This window comes from Homarus americanus, unplaced genomic scaffold, assembly GCF_018991925.1.
Source record: "Homarus americanus isolate GMGI-L3 unplaced genomic scaffold, GMGI_Hamer_2.0 scaffold40248, whole genome shotgun sequence".
NCBI classification, from domain to species: Eukaryota; Metazoa; Arthropoda; class Malacostraca; order Decapoda; family Nephropidae; genus Homarus; species Homarus americanus.
Window position 1 is genome coordinate 8,015,894 of NW_024712526.1, and position 22,164 is coordinate 8,038,057.

The window sequence follows — 22,164 nt, forward strand, 5'->3', positions numbered from 1 at the left end:
TCTCTCTCTCTCTCTCTCTCTCTCTCTCTCTCTCTCTCTCTCTCGCTCTTTCTCCTGGATAACTATATACCTCAACTTGTTCTTGCCTCTCTCTCTCTCTTTCTATTGGATAACTATATACCTCAACTTTATTTCTTGTCACTCTCTCTCTCTCCTCTCTCTCTCTCTCTCTCTTTCTCCTGAATAACTATAACCCTCAACTTGTTCTTGTCCTCTCTCTCTCTCTCTCTCTCTCTCTCTCTCTCGCTCTTTCTCTGGATAACTATATACCTCAGCTTGTTTCTTGTCCTCTCTCTCTCTCTCTCTTTCTATTGGATAACTATATACCTCAACTTGTTCTTGCCCTCTCTCTCTCTCTCTCTCTCTCTCTCCTCTCTCTCTCTTCTGGATAACTATATACCTCAGCATTTGTCCTCTCTCTCTCTCTCTTTCTCCTGGATAACTATATACCTCAACTTGTTCTTGTCCTCTCTCTCTCTCTCTCTCTCTCTCCTCTCTCTCTCTCTATAACTAACAAATAATTCTTATTCCGTGGTTTAACCTACACAGGAAATCTTTCTTTTCTGTCGTCTCCCTCCTCATTATCTCGCCCCTTCCTCCTTTCTTCCCTCCCTTCTATCACCTTTCCTCCCACCCATTGTCCCTTCCCTCGTGTTTTCTAACCTTCTTCACGTTTATCTTTCTTTCCTCACCCCCTCTCTCTTTTTACCATTTCTTCCCCTTTCTCTCCTTCCTTAATCACTCTCCTCATTTATCTCTTTCCTCCCCCTCACCTTCAACAAAGAGGTCTCCTCAGTCAGCCTGAGGATCTGCCGCTGGTGCTCGTGGGCATCTTGTTCCCGGCGTGATCGCTCCTCTTGCAGGCTGCGACCCAGGGCGTCTCTCTCCTTCTGTGTCTCCTTCACCCGCAGCTCAGAGTCCGCCAGACGAGCTCCCAACTCCTTGACCGACTCCTCCAGGCTCTCCACCTGTTAACAAACATGCCAAATGGTCTGTTGCTTACTTCACCCGTAGCCTAAGGTCCTGATTCTAACAAGTTCATACGTTATTTTTTCTCCGTAAATTGTGGTGTGATAATCCATCTGACTGTCTCCCTTAAGCTAAGTGACTCACTAACATTTGGGAACGCATCTGGATCATTTAAGCTATGACGGACTCAAAATTATATTGTATTTGCAGATGTTTGCACATTAGCTTTCGTCCCTAACTGAAGCTTTGAGAACAAAAGTAAAAATACAAGGTTGTTTTCTTTAATGGTCGTATATTATTTAAGATGGCAGCCCAAAACTCCACCAACATTTCACCGTGAAGCGTAAATAATGAAGTTATGAGGCTACTTAGTGGTCGTTAAAAGTAGGTCAAAACAATGTATTTTCTCATCCATCACATTTCACAATACTCTCACGTTCTGTTTGGTCTTTAATGTCAACGTAAATAGAACAATTCCAATCCTGTCTAGAACCTGTTTAATTATGGTATTTCCTAAAAACAGTTCAGCAAAATCCAACATTGGTTAGACAAAATTTAACAAGAATTAATACAATTTAACAATAGTATAAAAATCATATTGTCAACATTTTTTAACATGAATAAATTTAATAGTTGATTTACCTGGTATTCCTCGTGTGCCTGCATGCGAGTATAGCTTAGTAACGTATCCTCCAACCTCCTCACACTCTCCTCGTGCATCGCCGTCAACCTCTCAGCTACCGCCGCCACCTCCGCTTCCCGCTCACTCTCCTGAACCAGTGCAAACACGTGAAACAGTAATGTTTGTGAATTTCTAATATCCCAAGTATTGTAACGTCACAGCCCAGTCTGGTCAATGTACAGAGCTTTAAACTGTTTTCTTTTGATTTCATTTAATTTTATCAGTACATAATGTCAATAAAACCACAACTGCACAGTCTATGGTTACCTAAAATATTTACTCATCCATACTACTATTTAGCCACTTTGAAACCATATTGCTGAACCCCGCTGTTGTACCAATCATGAGCCACCTTCTATGCTGTAATTGTTGTGGTGGTCACCTAACGCACCAATCAAGAGTTTTACCTAAGGTGTTTGCTGTGTTGCTGTTAGCTCCTTCACCTACCATCTCTCTGGCGCGGCGATCCTGGCGAGAAATCTTGTCTTGCGTTTCCTGCAATTCACGTTTCAGTGCTGCAATCTGTTCCTCACTCCGCGCCGCCTCCTTCCTGGCCTGCAGGTGCGTCAAGAGAAGAAACGAGCTACAATATATTATACATATTACCTCTTTACATTAACTAAACTAGATAAGTAATAGGGATGACTGAAATGCACAATTAAATATCGTACTGAACTTCCACAAGATTACACTCACATGAGTTACATATTTCATCAGATTCCATGTACATTTTGATATATTCTGTCAATTTCGCCCCTAACACGACTAATTCATTAATCTCACTATTTCAACTATCCAATTACGTGTATTGAGGTACATTTTCATCTAGTCCAGTATTAGCTGATACCAGTGTTGTACGTGTCAACGAAAAAAAGTGGCGCTGCCAGCGTCAGCGTAAACGGCCGAGAAATTTGATGCCGTCGTCGTCAACACCTAGCGTCAGCGAGTTTTCAGTGACGTACAAATGCAGCCCCGAAACGCGTATTCTCCTGTGTATGGGAGTAACATATACAAAATAAAAAAATATTCATTCATTTTTAATAATTTATTATGATTTATATTATATCATTTTAATTATTCATTTGTTCCCCCACAAGAATACTAGCATCTCAAAATGCTTGTCGCTCATTCTGCTGCGCTTGGGCCTCAAGACGTCCTTGCCCATGGGGAACATGCGCTCCACGGCAGCACTAGAGGGGATGGGGGTGTTGTATTTGATGAACAACTTCCTCATGGCCTTGTTGGGGAAGGAGTCCTTGTCGAAAGTTTTTTTCGAAGGTTTCTCCCCCAGAAAACGCTTGAAAAGGTCACTGTCTTTTTCATTCCTGCGGGGGGGGGGGTCTACAGGGCTTGGAACAATTCGTCCTCCACGTCATGGTCTTTGTCGTCTCCCTCACTGATGCTGCTGCTCTGTCTCGTGCACGGACTTCTCCACCAACCCTGACAGCTGGTTAGTGGCCTTTTTTTTGACGAACAAATTGACGCTTGACGCTCCGCTCGGGTAAAAAGTTGACTGCGTCACCTGTAGCGTCACCTGCCCCAAAAATTGATGGCGTCAGCGTTAACAAAAGTTGCCGCCGTCCATTGACGGCGTTAAATTAACGGCGTCAACGTACAACACTGGCTGATACCCTTGATCATTATAATGGGGAAGTTACACAATGTTTAATCTAGTTTTAATTCAGCAGGACCTATAATTTCAACTAATTTGTTTGGTAAATTGACTTGTGAAATTTCTGTTATGTAAAATTCTCCCGAAACTGAAGATATAAAATTTCCTGGTGATAGTAACTCAGGAAATTGTCTAACCAAGGGCGATAATTAAAGAATAAAAAGATTCATCTTGGTAATAATTGTACTGCAATATAGCCCGGGGAGACGTCTGGGGTACACAGCTCCTATTTACTAGTATATAATTTATGTATTTAAACACGAGAAGTGGGTTGGTTTTCAGAAATAAAACAACAACAACAACAATGTCTCTCAAGCTCACGTATGCTGTTATTCTATTATTAGACCGTCTGTGTGTGTGTGTTTGTGTAATAATGATTATAATAATACACTAGGATTATTGCTGAGAATTTGGCTAATTAAACCACTTACTGGGTCGCATATAACAATGTGCAAGACAGTTTAAGTTACTCGTATATCACAGTTATAAAGGTGTTATCTCCACCACAATGACCCGGGTGTTTTCCTCTCACACGTTCTTCAAATTCCTCAAATAAGATCGTCATACCTAGTGGGTTTACGAGGAGTATTACGAAGAATTATTGTTATTACCTCGCCTTGCCCTTGTGCGTGCGTGTAGACAAAACCTTGAGCAGTGCAGGTGTTTCAAGATAATTAAGGCATGCACACTTTTCGTTATCTTTTAAATGGTTTACTTTGATTGCCGATTATTGTTACGGGGATTTAATCTGTGACTTATTATATACGCACGTACCAGACACCTCCACAAATGCGTCCTTGTATGACTTTGAACAATAGCGAAGTTAAAACTGAAAATACGACTCGTGTTTTACCAACTTAAAATGTACAAGAGATATGTTGGTTAAATTATTATTATGCTTGGTTAAGTTCATCCAGTATATTTATATTTGTATTGTTTTTGTTTATCTGTTCTATTATCATTACCCGATATACAAACTATATATTTTTATGAATATTACGAGAGAGAGAGAGGGAGAGAGAAGGAATTATAAGACGAACATTCTCAATGGGCTTTTTTTTTCTTTTTTTACTGCAAGTAACAAGGCGGAAAATAGTCTCAGTTCTAATGGATCCCACAATGGATATGCAACAACCAGTGTACAGTACTTACTCTATCACACTTGATCCTGACCTCCTGAAGGATTTTGTTCTCCTGGGTAAGGGAGTCGGTCAGGGAAGCCACCTCACGCTGTTCTTCGTCTAGCAGTTCCTCCATCGTCGTCACCTGGCACCTCAACCCCTCCAGCTGTGACTGTAGTGTTGCCACCTGCAGGGAATGAAGGAAGAGGGTGGTGGGTTGTGAGGGAGTGTTGGTCAGCTAGGACGCCTGACACAATGATTATGTATTTCTTTTTTTTTGGCTGTGATTTCATACTTTAGTTTCTTACTGTGGCATAAACTTTTTTGCTGTGATTCTATCTATGATTTTTGGGGGGCTGTGAATGACTTTCGACTTTGTGCTGTGATTTTAACCTTCGACTTTGTATAATAACACTTACTTAAACCTAATTCCTGACACAACCTTAACCCAACCCAACCCAACCTAACCTATCTTAACCTAACACGGTAATAGGGAGTGTACTATACCTGTCTATCCTTCTGTAGTGCATCACGTGTTAGTCTCCTCATCTCTTGCTGTAGCTCTCCACCTTTGTTCTCCTGCATCGTCGCCTCCTTCATGAGCACTTCCACCTACAGACATTGTTACCGCAAGCAGTAATGAGTAGGATGACACATAAACAAACATTATGTTAGGCTGCAAGTCATGTCATGTTTATTGGGTGTGCCTGCCCGTATACAGTATATAGAGTGTTGAGATGGTGGAGATGGAGAGACCCAGAGGAGGTTGGGGTGTTGGGTGGTAGTAAGGGGAGCTTGTTTTCGTATAAACGCCTGACGCAGCAAAGTCGGCCAGCCAGGGCTGGGCATGTGACGCCGGGCAGGGCACTGCCACTGTAGCGATCCCCATCATACAGTAGAGTCAATACCTAACCTGTTTCTCTTGAGGCTTTCAACACGTAAGTTTAACTTGTACTTAAGTTTACATAGGTAGACTATGTCCATTGCATTGGTTATCATTGTGACAACATAGAAATATGGCAAATTAAGTACTCATTATAAGTGTTAAGATTAAACTAATTACATAGCTATGATTGTTATGTGAATATATATTGGATTAAACATTTATGTATGATTGTCGATGTATGATTTATTTGAAATACTAAAATGAATTGTATTCAACAGGTTTTACCGAAATATAACGTTGAGTTTAACGTGAAGTCTGATTAACCTTTAAACGCTCAGAAGGCGTTTACAGACATCACCAGCCTTATTTTTAAGTATATGAAGCAAACATGTATGTTTTAACTGACTACGATGGTTTATAAAAATTGTTAATTACGATGGTTTAACTCTCTGATGATGGTGGTTTAACCCTTTTAAGATGTCTTCATTGTCTAAGCATTGTATAAACATGTTGCAAATCCGTGTAAGACATGTAAGGGATATTACTGGTCAATTTAACGTTAATATTGAAAACGGTGCAACGAGTAAGTTGAATCTACCCGTTGGTTAAGAGTGTCTGCTTGCTCCCCCCCCCTCTCTCTCAACCATATTTCAAAACTACCACACAACCACCACCACAACTCCGTACAACCTCACTAGTACTATTACAGTTCAACACTACAACCACACAACCATCACCACAGTTCACTATAACTTCACAATAACCACCACAGCTCACTACAACCACACAATAACCACCACAACTCACTACAACCACACAATAACAACCACAGCTCACTATAACCACACCACGGCTCACTACAACCACACCACAGCTCACTATATCCTCACAATAACCACCATAGCTCATTATAATCTCACAATAACCACCACAGCTCACTAACAACCACACACACACAAATAATCACCTGGTCGTGTAAAGTTGTGTTGAGGTCTTTCTCGTAGCCCAGGGCGTCGGACAGCTGATCCACGTCCTGCTGTGCCCGACGGAGTAGCTCGCCCTTATTCCTTGCCTCTTCCCTCGCCGCTGTCAGGGCTGCCACCGCTTCCTCTAGCTGTTGACCCAGTCTCTCCACACTCTCGCTCGTCTGCAGGTGTTAAAATGGTGTTTTTTGTGTATGAAGGTATTGCACAGGTGTTAGAGGTATTGCACAGGAGTTTCAAAGACGTGACCACTGTGTGTGGGGTTTGTTAGGGATATAAATGATTTCTCCACACACTTGTTCGTCTGCAGGTGTTACAGACGTGTTACTGGTGTTACATGTGTGTTACGGCAAGTGTTACGAATGTGGTTAAAGAGGGTTTCAAATGTTTCGGTGTTATAGATACTATGAATGTGTTAAAAGGATGGTAATACAGGTGTTTCCAATGAGTTAAAGTGGTGATAAAGGAGTTACAGAAGTTACAAAGGTGTTAACTAGATATTTATATGTGCTGCAGGTATGTTAAAGGGGTGTTGCAAAAGTGCCAAAATGTTACAATGTTAAACAAGTATTAAAGGCGTTTCAAATGTGCTAAAGACGTGATACAGGTGATAAAGGTGCTAAAGACGTGATACAGGTGATAAAGGTGCTAAAGACGTGATACAGGTGATAAAGGTGCTAAAGACGTGTTACAGGTGATAAAGGTGCTAAAGACGTGATACAGGTGATAAAGGTGCTAAAGACGTATTACAGGTGATAAAGGTGCTAAAGGTGTGTTACAGGTGATAAAGGTGCTAAAGACGTGATACAGGTGATAAAGGCGCTAAAGACGTGATACAGGTGATAAAGGTGCTAAAGACGTATTACAGGTGATAAAGGTCCTAAAGGTGTGTTACAGGTGATAAAGGTGCTAAAGACGTGTTACAGGTGATAAAGGTGCTAAAGACGTGTTACAGGTGATAAAGGTGCTAAAGGTGTGTTACAGGTGATAAAGGTGCTAAAGACGTGATACAGGTGATAAAGGTGCTAAAGACGTATTACAGGTGATAAAGGTCCTAAAGGTGTGTTACAGGTGATAAAGGTGCTAAAGACGTGATACAGGTGATAAAGGTGCTAAAGACGTGTTACAGGTGATAAAGGTGCTAAAGGTGTGTTACAGGTGATAAAGGTGCTAAAGACGTGATACAGGTGATAAAGGTGCTAAGGACGTGTTACAGGTGATAAAGGTGCTAAAGACGTGATACAGGTGATAAAGGTGCTAAAGACGTATTACAGGTGATAAAGGTCTAAAGGTGTGTTACAGGTGATAAAGGTGCTAAAGACGTGATACAGGTGATAAAGGTGCTAAAGACGTGTTACAGGTGATAAAGGTGCTAAAGGTGTGTTACAGGTGATAAAGGTGCTAAAGACGTGATACAGGTGATAAAGGCGCTAAAGACGTGATACAGGTGATAAAGGTGCTAAAGACGTATTACAGGTGATAAAGGTCCTAAAGGTGTGTTACAGGTGATAAAGGTGCTAAAGACGTGTTACAGGTGATACAAAGGTGCTAAAGGTGTGTTACAGGTGTGTCTACATATTGGTAACATAATAAATTATTACTACTGCAGTGACGCCTCCTCCTCCACACACCTCTTCTTCCTCCTCTCCCTCCTTCTGCTTACACCACTTCTTCCTCATCCTCCTCCTCCTCTCCTACACACACCTCTTCTTCCTCCTCTCCCTCCTCCCGCTTACACCACTTCTTCCTCATCCTCCTCCTCCTCCTCTACACACCTCTTCCTCCTCCTCCTGCTTACACCACCTTCCTCATCTTCTTCCTCCTCACACCACTTCTTCCTCATCCTCCTCCTCCTACACACACCTCTTCTTCCCCCTCTCCCTCCTCCTGCTTACACCACTTCTTCCTCATCCTCCTCCTCCTCCTCTACACACCTCTTCCTCCTCCTCAACACCACCACCATCTCCTTCACACACCTCATGGACAGAGAGATGTTCCTGTAACTGCAAGTTGTTCCTCTGTATGTCTTCTGCCCGCCTTTCCGCCTCCGCCCTCGCCTCCGCCGCTGCTGTGACCTCCTCCTCCAGAGTCTGTACCTGTGAGGTCAGATCAGGTCACACACACGAAGTCATCTCTCGCTTATGAAGTTATTTTTTTGTTTAGAAACTTATGTAAAAAGTAAGGTGTTGTGTTGCTGGACTCTCTCTCTCTCTCTCTCTCTCTCTCTCTCTCTCTCTCTCTCTCTCTCTCTCTCTCTCTCTTTCCTTGTCTCTCTGTCTCCTTCAGCAGAGAAACAAGATAGACATGAAAAAAAATAGAGACGAGGATAAAAAACAATGCACATAGAAGGGATAAAGAAGGAATAAACCAACAAGACTAAAAATAATTGTAAGAAATAGAAATATTAAGACCATACGGGTGTTAATTGCCATAGCACCCCTTCCCTCCGCCCACCCCTGCACACCAGCATTTATCACCCATCCCCTTCCTCCTTCCCTCCACCAACACCAAATACATTTCTTTTTCCTATTCACCTTCACCTGTCGGGCCTAAACGCTACTTCCGTCACTCATGTCAATCATTCACCCACAAATTTCATGCTATGTCTTCAGTAAAATGATTAATACTCTTTCTCTCTTTTTTTTAGATGGAGAATTTTTTTATTCATTCAATGGTTCCTCATCTTGTCGTCTTTTCTCTCATTCTCCTTCGTTCTCTTTCCTTCCATTCCTTTTTTTCCCTATCCTTTAACCCTTTTACTTCTTTCCTCTTTCCTGACCTTTTATTCTTACACCCCCTTCTCTCTTTCTTCCTCTTTTTCTTCTACCATCTCCCTCCATCCTTCTACCCTCTCCATTCCTTCCTTCTACCCCCTCCCTTCTTACCTTCTATAAAAAACTGGAAAAATTTAACTAACCACAATAAATCCAGCAGTAATAACATCAAACAGCAAAAAAAATAAAAAATAAATCATAAATACAAAACTGATGAAGCCACAGCCAAAACAGAGTGAGTTCCTGTGTTTACTGATCGGTGGTTTAACCCTTTCACGACGGTGGTTTAACCCTTTGACGACGGTGGTTTAACCTTTTGACGACGGTGGTTTAACCCTTTGACGACGGTGATTTAACCTTTTGACGACGGTGATATAACCCTTTGACGACGGTGGTTTAACCTTTTGACGACGGTGGTTTAACCTTTTGACGACGGTGATTTAACCCTTTGACGACGGTGATTTAACCCTTTGACGACGGTGATTTAACCCTTTGACGACGGTGGTTTAGCCCTTTAGCGACGGTGGTTTAACCTTTTGACGACGGTGATTTAACCCTTCAAGACTCTCAAAGGTTTAAGTAAAGGATCTTAATAGAAATAAAATATCTGATGGCTTTGTTGGCCTACCCTTGGTCGGTTGAATCAATATACACACGTGTACGTTTTACCATAGTTTGTATATCCGCTCTGTATTAATTTTACTTGGTAGTATTTTCCCTCTACAGTATATACATTATGAATCAATGTGCATATTTGTCTTTCCATTCACTTATTATATCTATCTATCTACAGTATCTATCACCCTCCCTCTTCCCCCCTCCCCTTCTACCCCAAGACCTACCTGTCCCTGGAGCAGGTGTAAAGAGTTTAGTACCTCCTGCCTCCTCCTCTCCGCTTCCTGTGCCTGACGTAGCAGCTGCTCCTTCTCCCTGCTGACCGTCTCGTTCTGTCGGGCATCAACACGAGAATAAGTCAGTCTTAACACTCGATGGGTGAACCCCCCTTCCTTTTTCTCCCGTGGCGGAAAGGGGAGTTAAAGGTCACAGGTCATTTAGGGGGTCCTCTGCTCCAAGACTCCCAACCTGATCACAGTCGTGGCGTGACCACATTAGGGGACAGACGTGCCCATAGGTGCTCTTAACTTCCCGATCATCCCACAAAGGTCCCCTCAGCCAGCAAGTGTTTGCCAGCATGGGGGGTCGACATAAACGTCCCAGAAGAGGCTCTCTCATGGATGCAGACATCTCCGATACGGATGCCATCGCCAACTCGCCTGGTCATACTGAATTCAACACCCTTCAAGAGTCAAACCCCAGTGATTATGACAGTGACGGTAATGTTTCTATGGGAAACACTAGCCGGAGTGGAAACACCAATGCCACGGACCCTATCACCCAGCCCTCTGCCAACCAGCGAAGTAAACTATATCTGCACTTCCCCAAGGACTCACTGAAAACCGTCAAGGATCGGTTTAATTGGATGATGAAGTACTGCAGACAACACGGTCTCAACATTCAATTCCGACAAGGTAAGAACCGGAACTTTATCAAGTGTCACACTCCTGAGGTCTATGAAACACAGCCTCACCTGGCTGCAACACAGCACTCCCGGCCATCTCCTAACTCAACTATTACTGGGCCTCCTCCCCATATCTACTCTGGCGCTGTCAGGCCTTGTGCTCCCACCGGTGTCCCCCCACAACCCCCCTCCGGTGACATGACACAGATCATATCCCTCTTCCAAGAATTTACCAACCGTATTGAAAAACTCTTCGCTACACTCTGTCCCACCATCTCCGACCTACTCTTGCCCTCTGTTGCCACCCAGTCACTCCTCTCTTCTGGTTTGACACAAGCTGGTAGCCCCCCCTGCTCACGGCCTACTCCACCGCCGGCGGCCTTGACTACTGGTGTAGCGCCTACCGGGCCTGCCCTGGTGTGTCCTGCTGGCCCCGAGCCAAGCCCTGCCTCATCTTCACATGTGGTGCCTCAACCTGTCCACCCACGCGAGCGGCGTCCGCTCCTGTCTGTGCTGTCTCCACCAGGGCTACCTATTGGACCTGAGGACACCACTCCTGGCTACCCGTACCCCACCGGCATGTCGACGCACACGCCATCACAACCACGCTAAAAGGTGTGTCCCCCAATATTGTCAATGCCTATGTGCCTCCCCCCACCCCTACTGTACCTGTCTCACCACACCATATGACCTCCACCCCCACTGTACTTCGCCACGCCTAGTACATTGGCAACCCTGAGCCTGGCCGCACTGTTTGTAAACTTTGTGGTCAACCCGCCTCTCACACCCTTTCTCACTACATCCTCACTTGCCCTATGACCTTCTCCTACAGGTCCCCAGCCGTTACCAACACCTCTTCCCTCCCTGACCAGATATCCCTCCTCCTTGAGACAGGCCTGGCACTTGACATTATTAGGGACCTGCCACATTTTGCCATAAACAGATAAATTGTACCGGAAATTTCCCCCACACACACACACACACTCATCATTCTGTCACTTTATGTAACTTGCTGACAAAACCCATGACCCTTCAGGCTTTTACGCCCTTAATGCACGAGTCATAAAGGCAAGCATGAACTAGCATGATTCCCAGATGGACGCTGTAAACGCTTCTGCGCTTCACCTTGCACAGGATGTAAGAGAGTGCCCAATAAACTAGCCCCCTCGGGGGCAATCTAAAAAAAATCTAATCCCAACCTGATCCAGCTTTCTTTAACCTGACCTATCTAACTTAATGTAACCAAATCGAATAAAATCAAACGTAATCTAATCAATTCAAACCGAATCTAATAATCTTACCTAACCAAATCTAGCTTAATTTAATCTTTTCTGGACATAAACTAAGCTAATCTATACTTTTACTTTAAATAGCTTAACATAATACTGCCTAATTTAACTATACCTAACCTAATCTGACTTAGTCTAACCTAACTTTATCTAGCTAACCTATGCAACCTAATTTTACCTAACCCAACCATACAATTAAAGCCTATTAGGACAGCGCCCCAGCAATAGTTTTGATTAGGTTAGGTCTGTGACTAATTTGATCAGCCACCGAACGTACATGAGAGGCGGTGTAACACGAGAAGAAAGTTTACTGTACTTACCACAGCGCTAGTATAACCGATCACTAGCGCCATTTATGAACCATCTATTAATAGCGCTGCCCTATGGAGACACGCCAGTTGAACGTTCTCCCGGCTACCTGACCGCGTTTTCATGTACAGATGCTGGGGAGGGTAAAGTTGGGGCCCCTCAGTGGAAAGTTTTATGCTGAAGGGGTATATTAGTTCGCTCAGGAGTCAGTAGGGGTGAGTACTGCTCTACTTCGAGGTGTTCAGTTTCAAATGGATGCCTATTGCCTACAAATCCAGATTCCTATATTTTTCCCTGTATATATGACCATGTAATCTATTTCATCTATTAGATTACTATGTGAGGACAGCTCTCTCAGTTTTTAGTGCACAATGCTCGTTCATAATACATTTAAACTGGTAGTAACCCCCCCCCCCTCCGAGCTTTATTGCTCATTTACATCACATTCTTGTTTCCATTACCAAGGAACGCTTCTAGTATTCATAACCGGCATTTTTTTTAGAAGTAGACAATCAACAAGCCCCATGAAATTTTTCTGGATGGGTTTCTTTGGTTAGGTTAATTTTTGTGCTTTTTGGTTATTGAGCAATGTGTTTTTCCGATGTTTTTTTGTTGTGATGAGGAGGAATTTGACCAGGATTTTTGCCGCCAAGTAGCCGTGGTTGTCCACTTTTAAAAATTTACTTCATAACCCTGAAGGTATCTGGAGGGCAAAAGTTCGTCCTGGGAAGCAGATGTTCACTACAGGTTTTATTTTGAATATCGTTATCTTAAAATGCCGTCAATAATTGTCAATAATTTATTTCTGAAAATAAGTAGTAAACGCGGTTTTATACTCTTGTCATGGTACTTCTATTTCACTTTCTTCATTTGTCTTACAGTACTCTCGAGTCTTTCTATTATCTCCCTTTTTTCAAAGTTTCCATACGCTTTGATCCACACCACACAAACGTTGGAGACAAGTAAATACAACAGATACATATACATGTGAAATACTTAAGTTATTTATTTAAAAATGTAACACGTAAACAGCATTTCACTCGGTGTGACCTCTCAGTTAGAGAGACGCTATCTTTTTCTGCGATTCCACCAAAATATTTATCTCATGTTGTGGTGGATAATATGCTCTTACTATTGAACAACGTCATCACAGGCAGGTAGCTTAAGCGTGTTGTTGCATGGATAGGAATACCAGGCGCTGTGATCCCTTGAACTGGCGTAATTGAGAGGGGGGGGCTTTGCGTACCGCGAGCGGAGAGTTGCCTATGGTAAACACTGTGACTCACCTCTTTCTTCGCCTGTGTCAGTTTTTGGGTAGCCTCCTCAGCCAGGGTCTTCCAGTAGTGAGTCTGGCGCGTGTCATGCTTGTGGGCGTGGGAGAGGTCTTCCTGAAGTGCTCCCACACGCCTAGAGAGGGCGCGATTCTCCTCCTGTAGCACCTCACCGCGCGCTCCGCTTTCTACCAGCTAATGGACACGGCGTATTATAAACACACACGTATACATAACTATACTATACTCTTATATCCACACATAACTACTCTTATATCCACACATAACTACTCTTATATCCACACATAACTACTCTTATATCCACACATAACTACTCTTATATACACACATAACTACTCTTATATACACACATAACTACTCTTATATACACACATACTGTTGTATGAATAAAATCTCTTATAAATCAAATTAATACAAGTTGTAAATTGTGAAATCTTCCATACTTTCAACTTGTTCACCTAAATTACAGTGTTCACACAAACTTGCATTCGTTTGTGTTTTGCAATACTGTATTCTGATGCTGGTGGTAACGTCGATAATATTGTTTTAAACCACCCAGTTCAGAAACACCCACATACTGTACAGGTATACACAAACATTGATACCCACAAATATATAAACTGCATCCACAATAATTTTATAGTCTCTACATGTATGAATATAATACACAATCCTCTTTAGTGAAAATATAATACAGGTAAGCAAACATGAACACACATTCACTATATACTGTAGATACTTCACACATTCTTTCAGTATACAGTACATACACACCTTACTTTAGCTGCGTTTACAGTGGATGTTCAACGTAGCCACAATCGATTTTTACTCGAACCTCAACCTCCCGCGAGGCTCCAGTTTTCACGTTAGACCCATCAGTTCATCACCACCGCCCATTAACGTAAACAAACCTACTAGTGTCTCCCGCCTTCCTGACTCTGGGGTCAAATGAGATCATATACTGGACGTATAGTATTATACTGTACCTACAGTATAAGTGGCATTAATTGTACTGGAATATTGTGAGTATGTATGAAATTCAATTAACATGTGCATAATTCAAATAATTTTTAAGTGCTATACTGAATCTTGAAATACTCGTTTGACAACTGGTGAGCACAAAGTGTGCAAGACAGAACGGAGACGGTTCACTTGAGGGGTGAGCGCCGTCTGGTCGCTACCCTTGGACTTTTCTGCAGCCAGACTACGTTTGTGGTTGGACTGAGTATAGGCCTATGCTCAGCCCAGCCTAAAACGTTGAAGGAAACTCCCAGTATAAACGCAGCTTTACCATTCATAGATGATTGGTTGGAGGGTGCTCAGTGAAAGAACCTTATTAACCGGCAACCAATCAACCACCCACACATTATGAAGGTTGCTAACGACGTTAAAAGAGGGCAAAATTTAAAAGTCAACATATTAATTAGCAATGGCTATGGAAGTTAAGTGAAATCAAAAGCAAAATGCTTCTTTGTCTAATAGACAAAGTATTTCATAAGTGCGCGCTACCAGTTGATTTGGATGCGAAATATTTGTATTAAATGCAAAAATAATGCACAGACTACAAATAACAACAAAAAGCACGAAAAGATGCATGCTAGGTACAACATACAGACATAAACAAACAGGCGACATCTTAAACTGGCCTCAGAGATGTTAGTGCAAAGGAAAGGAAACTGAACTGACAGTGTACAGGGCATATTACAAGAACACACTAACATTGGGTGAAGGAAATCCTCCACTGGACCCAAGTTAAAGGAATTTTAAGAAAACAAAACTAGGGGATGAATAATCAAAACTGGAGAGTTTACAGGTGCCCACTGAACAGATAAGGTTCAAGACAAGATTATGGGAGGACACACACATACACAGACCTGGGTGTAGGTGTGGTGGTGTAGGGACTGTGCCTCCTCCAGATCTCGTTCAAGACGTTCGGCCTCAGACTCCTTGGTGCTGACCTGTAGGGCGTCCATACTAGTGTTGTGACACTTGCTTGGTACACAGTGCTTGTATAATAGTATTGATTACTACTGTTGCCACTATTATTATTTTTATGAGATTATTATTGTACTATTTACTGTATTGTATACAACAGTGTTACCATTATTATTTTGGCATAGTCATTATCAACTATTATTACTACTATTTAATCTACAACAGCTATCATTATTGTGATTATAATTAAAATGTGGTCAATATGCAAGGGAACAAACAGTAAAATAACGTAGCATTATTACTGTATTATTGCAATTATATTCATGGTTTCAAATGATAGTTACTGTTATACGTATTCAAGTAACGGAATAAAGTAATGATGTCCAGTGATAACAACGTCCGAAATTACACGCTACAAGACTCTGATAACTGTACTAATTTTTGTATTTTGATGTTGGACGTTAACTCCAAAGATTTTCAGCAAATTTTAAGTAAAAGGTGTTTACAATATATCATAATTATGATGTTATTGTACTGCTCTTCAACATCTTATGCCTTTAAGGACATAACTAGGTTAATTACACTATTGCAGTTATCAATACAAAATTATGAGGGTCGAGGGAAAAAGTTGTACAGGTATTTGCAATAAGTATAGTAGTCTTACAATAATTACTTTTTTACGCTCATTAGGCCTAATTCCCTGTATGGACATGCTATTTGATTGTATGAAGTATTTTGTTCCTTATCAAATGCTGTTGGATTTTTGTTTTTAACCAGAAAGTTTAGTTTTACTGGAATTCTTCAACCGGTTTATTATGAACAGTAATATTGCAATTCTGAGACAAATACTGTATTTTATTGACCGAGAATACACGAAGGGAATAACTGATTTTTTCAGGCAATTGTTGTTTCAGCTCAAAATTACTCAAAAGGTGTACTTCTGAGCATGTTGCTTCAGGTTATGAAGTTGTGATTCGTGTTAACAGTTTTTATAATTAATTTTGAAATGTAATATATTTTAATATTAATTAATTAGACATGCTGTATCTCATATTTCCTTTGATGTTTGAAATTCAGTTAATGTCAGTTTAAACATCTTTCTTCACATCTACAGTAGTTTGTTTGGGAAATGTCTTCATGATGTTGGGGTGTGTGGTGTTTTCCTTCAAATTACATGTAATACAACCAAGGTATATCCTCATGTATTTTGAAACAATGAATTTCAGCATTCAGTCTTGTGACTATGGGCTAAGTGGATTGAGATCATCCTGTAAGATTTCATAAATTAGCATCATCAGCAAACATTGGCACAGAAGAGTGAATAGCATCTGGCATGTCATTTATGAAAGACAAGCATCATTCATAGCATGCTTTCTTGTGGTACACTGCTTGTCATGGATATACAGCACATGTATATGGCAAAGTGTTCCATATCAGTTTTTATTTAATTTTCGGGCTTTAATGAGGTACAATATCAAATGCCTTGGCAGTCATGGTAAATACAGTATATTGTCCATGCTGTATTACTGCCATGCTCCAGACTTACAGGGTCATATTTGAATACAGGAAGGTTGGACTTCCTCGTATAATCTTGATGGGGTAGACAACAATACAGGGTAGGTAGTAGGCAGCTACCAAACAGGGAACTACCGCCTGGGAAGATATTGGAAGCATAATATGTCTAATGGTTAGATCCTGCTGCCATATGGCATCACAAAAATTGTGACCAAGTCCCAGGTTGCTGATCTGACTTTCTGCCTCATTTACACACAATTGCAGGGTCTCAATTGTTTCTCTTACTGACAACACAACATATATATTGTTTCTCACAATTGATCTTTTTTTATTTTATTTTTTTATTTCTTTATGGTTCTTTATTATTATTATTACATACCGAGAATACTGAGTGGGTGTTAATATAAATCATAGGTAAAGGTTATGTGGGCAAAGTGGAGGTACACAAGTATCATGGAGGTGTTCTGATAAGGAAAGTGCAAGATGGCCTATAGGGTCTCTTACTGGGAGAAGTTGGTAAAGGCTACCTGTACTTCAGAATTGAAATATTGGGCTACTTAGTACTTACCTCATACTGCAGCTTATATATGTCAGCAGAGAGTTCAAATCCCTGAGTTGCAGAAATCCATGGCATAGAGATAATTAAGATTGGTCATTAGCAGTTTCTAATTTGGGCACATTTCAAACCGTAATCTTTGATAATCACAAATTTATTTTAATTTTCCGGCTTCTTGCGAGACTTTAAGCTCCTATTCAAACCCACTAAATCTAGGATAGGTTACAGTACTGGGTAAATTTTACAAACTGTAGACAAAATTATCCATTCTAATAAGAAAAAACTTAGTGAAACAAGCAAATTAATGCATCTACTACTACAGTATTGAAATGTAATAACTATTGATCATAATATTTTATATACCTGTACATTATAATCAACCAGCATGTCAATTACAGTACAGTACTTCATAATGCTTAAGGTGTGTTTTACAATAGTTCTCTCGAAGATGTTAGCTGAAAAGTTTGGAAGATTCCACGTGGTTCCCCCCCCCCATTCATTGCTGTGTATATTACTTATTGTCATTATTCTCTGTGTAGTAACTGATAAGGTCACTTTGCATCATTATCATCCTCTCATTATGAATTATAGTTCTAAGTGCAACAGAAGCATTCATTATGTAGAAATATCCTTTAATTTTTCAAAATATTTTCATAATTTACAAATTTACCATATTTAGCTGGGGTTGGAATGTGATTGACAAGTAGCTCATCTGTCAATCACATTCCAACCCCAGCTAAATATGGGGCATCAAGACTTTCTAGAAGAAAAATAAATATTAGCAAGAGATTAAATCATATCTTTTGCATGAGAAAAGTGAAAGAGAACTTCCCATATTAAATATTTCACATCTGTCAACTTACAAGCACTGAATATACACCTTTTAAAAGTCTATTGAAATAATGTTCAGTTGTCTTGCTTTTCATCTCATTATGCCTTGGTGAAATGTTACCAACTGGTTTGAAATATACCCAAAATGGTTAGTAAACATATAACAACACACATTATACTGTATTAAGTATATCTGAATGGTAGTATATATACAATATATTAATAATGCACTGCTTGTCAAGCTAATTACATTCACTTTATAATATAATCATCCATGGCAGAGGTTTCAACAGGTATGCATTGTAATACTTTATCAGGCCAATTTCAAATTACTGTTTACAATATTTATGAAATGCAAAACATATTCACATGCAATATTACTTAATAGGTTCACTTAGGTTGATATTATGAAAGGAAGAAAAATAAATAAGCAAATAATGATAGTTAATACTTATACATTATACCAAGTTAATACTGTACTTACACATTATACCATATATTTTTTTCTCATTGCACTTTTCACTCAAAAGTTTTTCCCACTATTATGTAGGGTGGCTGGAGGTCTGTGCAAACAGACTCTACCTTCAATTATCATCAATGGTTTTCATACATATTGATTGATGAAAAGGATACAGAAATGATCTTGCAGTTCTCATTTATTACTGGATTATTATTATTTAATATTATTATTCTTGTCAATGCCAAAAAAAATATACTCACTCTCCATTACCTCATTCATAAATTTATATTACATTTTAAAATAAATAAAAATTTCCATTACATTATAATAATTCTAATAAATTTTAAAATAAATAGTAATACAATACATTAAATCTCTTATCACAATTAGAAACTAAATTTCTAAATTTGAATAAAATCTAAGAATTTGAACACTAATTCACTTATAAGAAATACATAAGTTACGAAATAATTTACTAATGCAGCTGGGTTGAAAATGATCGCAGGAATAACAGATTCATCAGTTATGCCTTACTGATAATCTATTTAGAAATATTAACTCTTATTAATTTTATTAAAAACACAGTATACTGTACTCTAACTACAATAGAACCTCATCGAGAATACAGTACAGCTTTTTGTATTAATAATTTAAAAATACAGTCATCCCTCCGTAATTCATTTTCACCAAATCCAAAAAATTTTGGTGGTTCCAAAATATAGCTCTAAAGTCTCAAGTAGTTTCAGTGTCAAATTTAGCAGTCAACAATACAGTACACTATACTTGTAGTGTACTAATCATATTTTCTCATACTGTATTTGCAAAATATTGTCAGTGCATTAATACAATTGTTTTACGATATGATTTATGCACGTGAATTGGCAGCCTTTTACAGTGATAAATACTGTACTTGTATGTGTGTGCCTGCATAAGAGGCTCCTGTCTATAGCAGTTTGAATCCCATACAGCATTGCACTCTTATGTTAAATTGTGTAAAAACCTATCTTAAATTGTTCTTTCATTTTGTGCAATACATTTGATTTATTTATTGTATTTACACAGAGTTGTTTGTTGTAGTGAAAAAACACACAACACAGTATTTTCAATGTTTATAACCAGTTGTTAGAGTTGGTACATTTATTGCTTTAAAATGTCCTTTCAGTGATGTATTTAACTTGGAATCAATTTTCTTCAAAATATTTGTATTAAAAAATATTAACAAAGTTGGAATCCCTCCCCAAATTGGACAGACTTGATACCATAGTTTTCTGAATTACAGAGGGATTAACGTATCTCAAGATTATTAATCATTTTGTCAATCAATCATAAGAATAAAAATACTTGTACAGTACAAAGTTTCTAACCCTTTTTCCTGCAAATTAAAACTGTGGTACTGTACATGCATACCAACCACTGAATCTAGCAGTGCAGTCATACAGTTTCGGCTTGCAGTAAAGAAGGTCATAGTCTAAAGAAATTAGCATTACTGTATAGTCATTTACAAATACTGTACAGTGAGTTCTGCTATAACGAGTGTTTTGACAACGCGAATTGGCTCTAACGCGATTTATGAATAGAGGAACGATATTTGTATAACGCGAACGTTTGTTTGCTGTAACGCGATTTTTGCTTACTATTTCTCCAATTTTGTGGTATTAACTGTGAATATGGTAAAGAAGAATATCTCCAAGAAGCGTTCTGTTGATCGCATTCCCGGCGATGATCGTAAAAGAAAGGCTATAACACTTGAAGAGAAGCTCGATGTTATCAACCTCAAAATCACCCTTCTCCCCCATCGTTATATTCATATTTCTTCACGGTAAAGAGTTACATTTACTGTATGATTTCATTATTAGATATGAATGTAACATTTATTTAGAATGTGCTAACCTTTGTATTAGGCTACTAAAATTTTTTCGATTTCGAGTAGTAATCTGCACCTAACCCTATTTTCTTCATAAGCCCTGTTATTTCTATTACGTGAATTTCTATAACACGATGTTTTACAAGAACACAACTATCGCGTTATAGCAGAACTGACTGTAAAGTAATTACAGATATCTGGATCTGTTGAACTGAAAAATTTGTTTTCACAAATATCTATACAATCTGGAATGAAGTAAATACAAAGAATTTTTACAGTGAATGAAAAACGAGCAAGGAATGTGAATAAGTTCTATCAAATAAGTCCTGCTGACTTTTACTCTTTATTTATGGAGGTTCTACTGTACTTCATTAAGAAAGATTATACGTTACAGAGTGTATTTCTTCATGTAAGCAATTCAGCCACACAGATCTAAGGCCATATGGAAGTCAACAATATTATAGCATGTTATGACTAGAAGCAAAAAGACAATATTGCAACACAAGGTACTCCATGTTGGCACACATAAATATCTCTGTAATTTAAGTAGAACTATAACTACATTGCTCAAACAAATGAGCCCTATTATCACAACCAATTTGTAGCATCATATATTGGTTTCTATATGGACTAAACCCCAACTTAAGTACTTGAATTACTTGAAATTTCTCTATATTTTTTTTTCATACCAAGGCTTGTAAAAATATGCAATCAGTAGTGTTTCCAACCTATGACTTTTCTGACTGAAAGGATACAACCATTACTGTATAACCTGAGGCTTATGTTGATTACAAGGCATCCCTATACATCATACACCTGACCAGTAGGAGTATGATCTACATTAATCTTACTATCTGTGTCACTCTTGTTATCCCAAATATTTTGTCCATTAACAGTTTTTGGGGGTTCACTGGGCATACTGCATGGACTCTGATTGCTTTGTTGTGATGAGTTCATTAAAAATGAGTTACCACTGCAAGATGACAACACATCTGGAGTTATGGCACATGAGGCATTCTGACCCAAAACCTCCTTAGCACATTGATAAGTGGGTCTGATATCAGGTACCATATTTTCTGTGTCACAATTATATCTGTCTAAAGGCTGCAAAGCACTATGTTGCCAGGATCTAGGATGTGGACTGGAGTTCCCATTCAGTGGAGCCCCTGGCATACAGCTGTTGGTACTCATAGGAAGGGTGGAAACAACAGAATTAACAGAACTAGTGTTATCCATACATGCACTTGTCAATTCACTTTGAGATTGTAGACTTGAATTGTCCACAAGGATGCTTTTAGTCACACTGGGGTTGCTGGCAAGAGGGTTATTGCTACTATCATACACCTGTGGGGGAAGGCTATGGTGCAACATGCCAGCACTCACATCATTGTCCAGGCGGGAGTGTAGTTCATCACACTGTCTTTTACTGGACACCAATGCCTCCTGCAAGGTCCTAATTGTCATTCTCTGCTCAGCCACCTGTAACAGAATCAAGATTGCAAACTTG

At 39.7% G+C, this 22,164-nt stretch overlaps 1 protein-coding gene across 10 annotated transcripts in view; it reads right to left on the minus strand.

Annotated features, from left to right (window-relative positions):
• Positions 1-719: 719 nt before the first annotated feature.
• The window catches only part of LOC121861918 (centrosome-associated protein CEP250-like), a 60,971-nt gene continuing 39,526 nt past the window's right edge, over positions 720-22,164 (minus strand). For 6 of the 10 annotated variants that reach the window (XM_042359853.1, XM_042359890.1, XM_042359871.1 and 3 more), the window contains 11 exons: positions 22,041-22,136; positions 15,371-15,454; positions 13,491-13,670; positions 9,930-10,034; positions 8,290-8,409; positions 6,298-6,477; positions 4,952-5,056; positions 4,476-4,631; positions 2,099-2,206; positions 1,612-1,740; positions 720-968 (listed from right to left, as the gene is read on the minus strand). In XM_042359853.1, coding sequence (XP_042215787.1) covers positions 735-968; positions 1,612-1,740; positions 2,099-2,206; positions 4,476-4,631; positions 4,952-5,056; positions 6,298-6,477; positions 8,290-8,409; positions 9,930-10,034; positions 13,491-13,670; positions 15,371-15,454; positions 22,041-22,136 — 1,497 coding nt within the window. In that variant the 3' untranslated portion in view covers positions 720-734. Of the gene's footprint in view, positions 969-1,611; positions 1,741-2,098; positions 2,207-2,681; positions 3,111-3,165; positions 3,186-4,475; positions 4,632-4,951; positions 5,057-6,297; positions 6,478-8,289; positions 8,410-9,929; positions 10,035-13,490; positions 13,671-15,370; positions 15,455-22,040; positions 22,137-22,164 lie in introns of those variants that run through there. The other 4 variants (XM_042359841.1, XM_042359862.1, XM_042359899.1 and 1 more) reach the window with 4 other exon arrangements.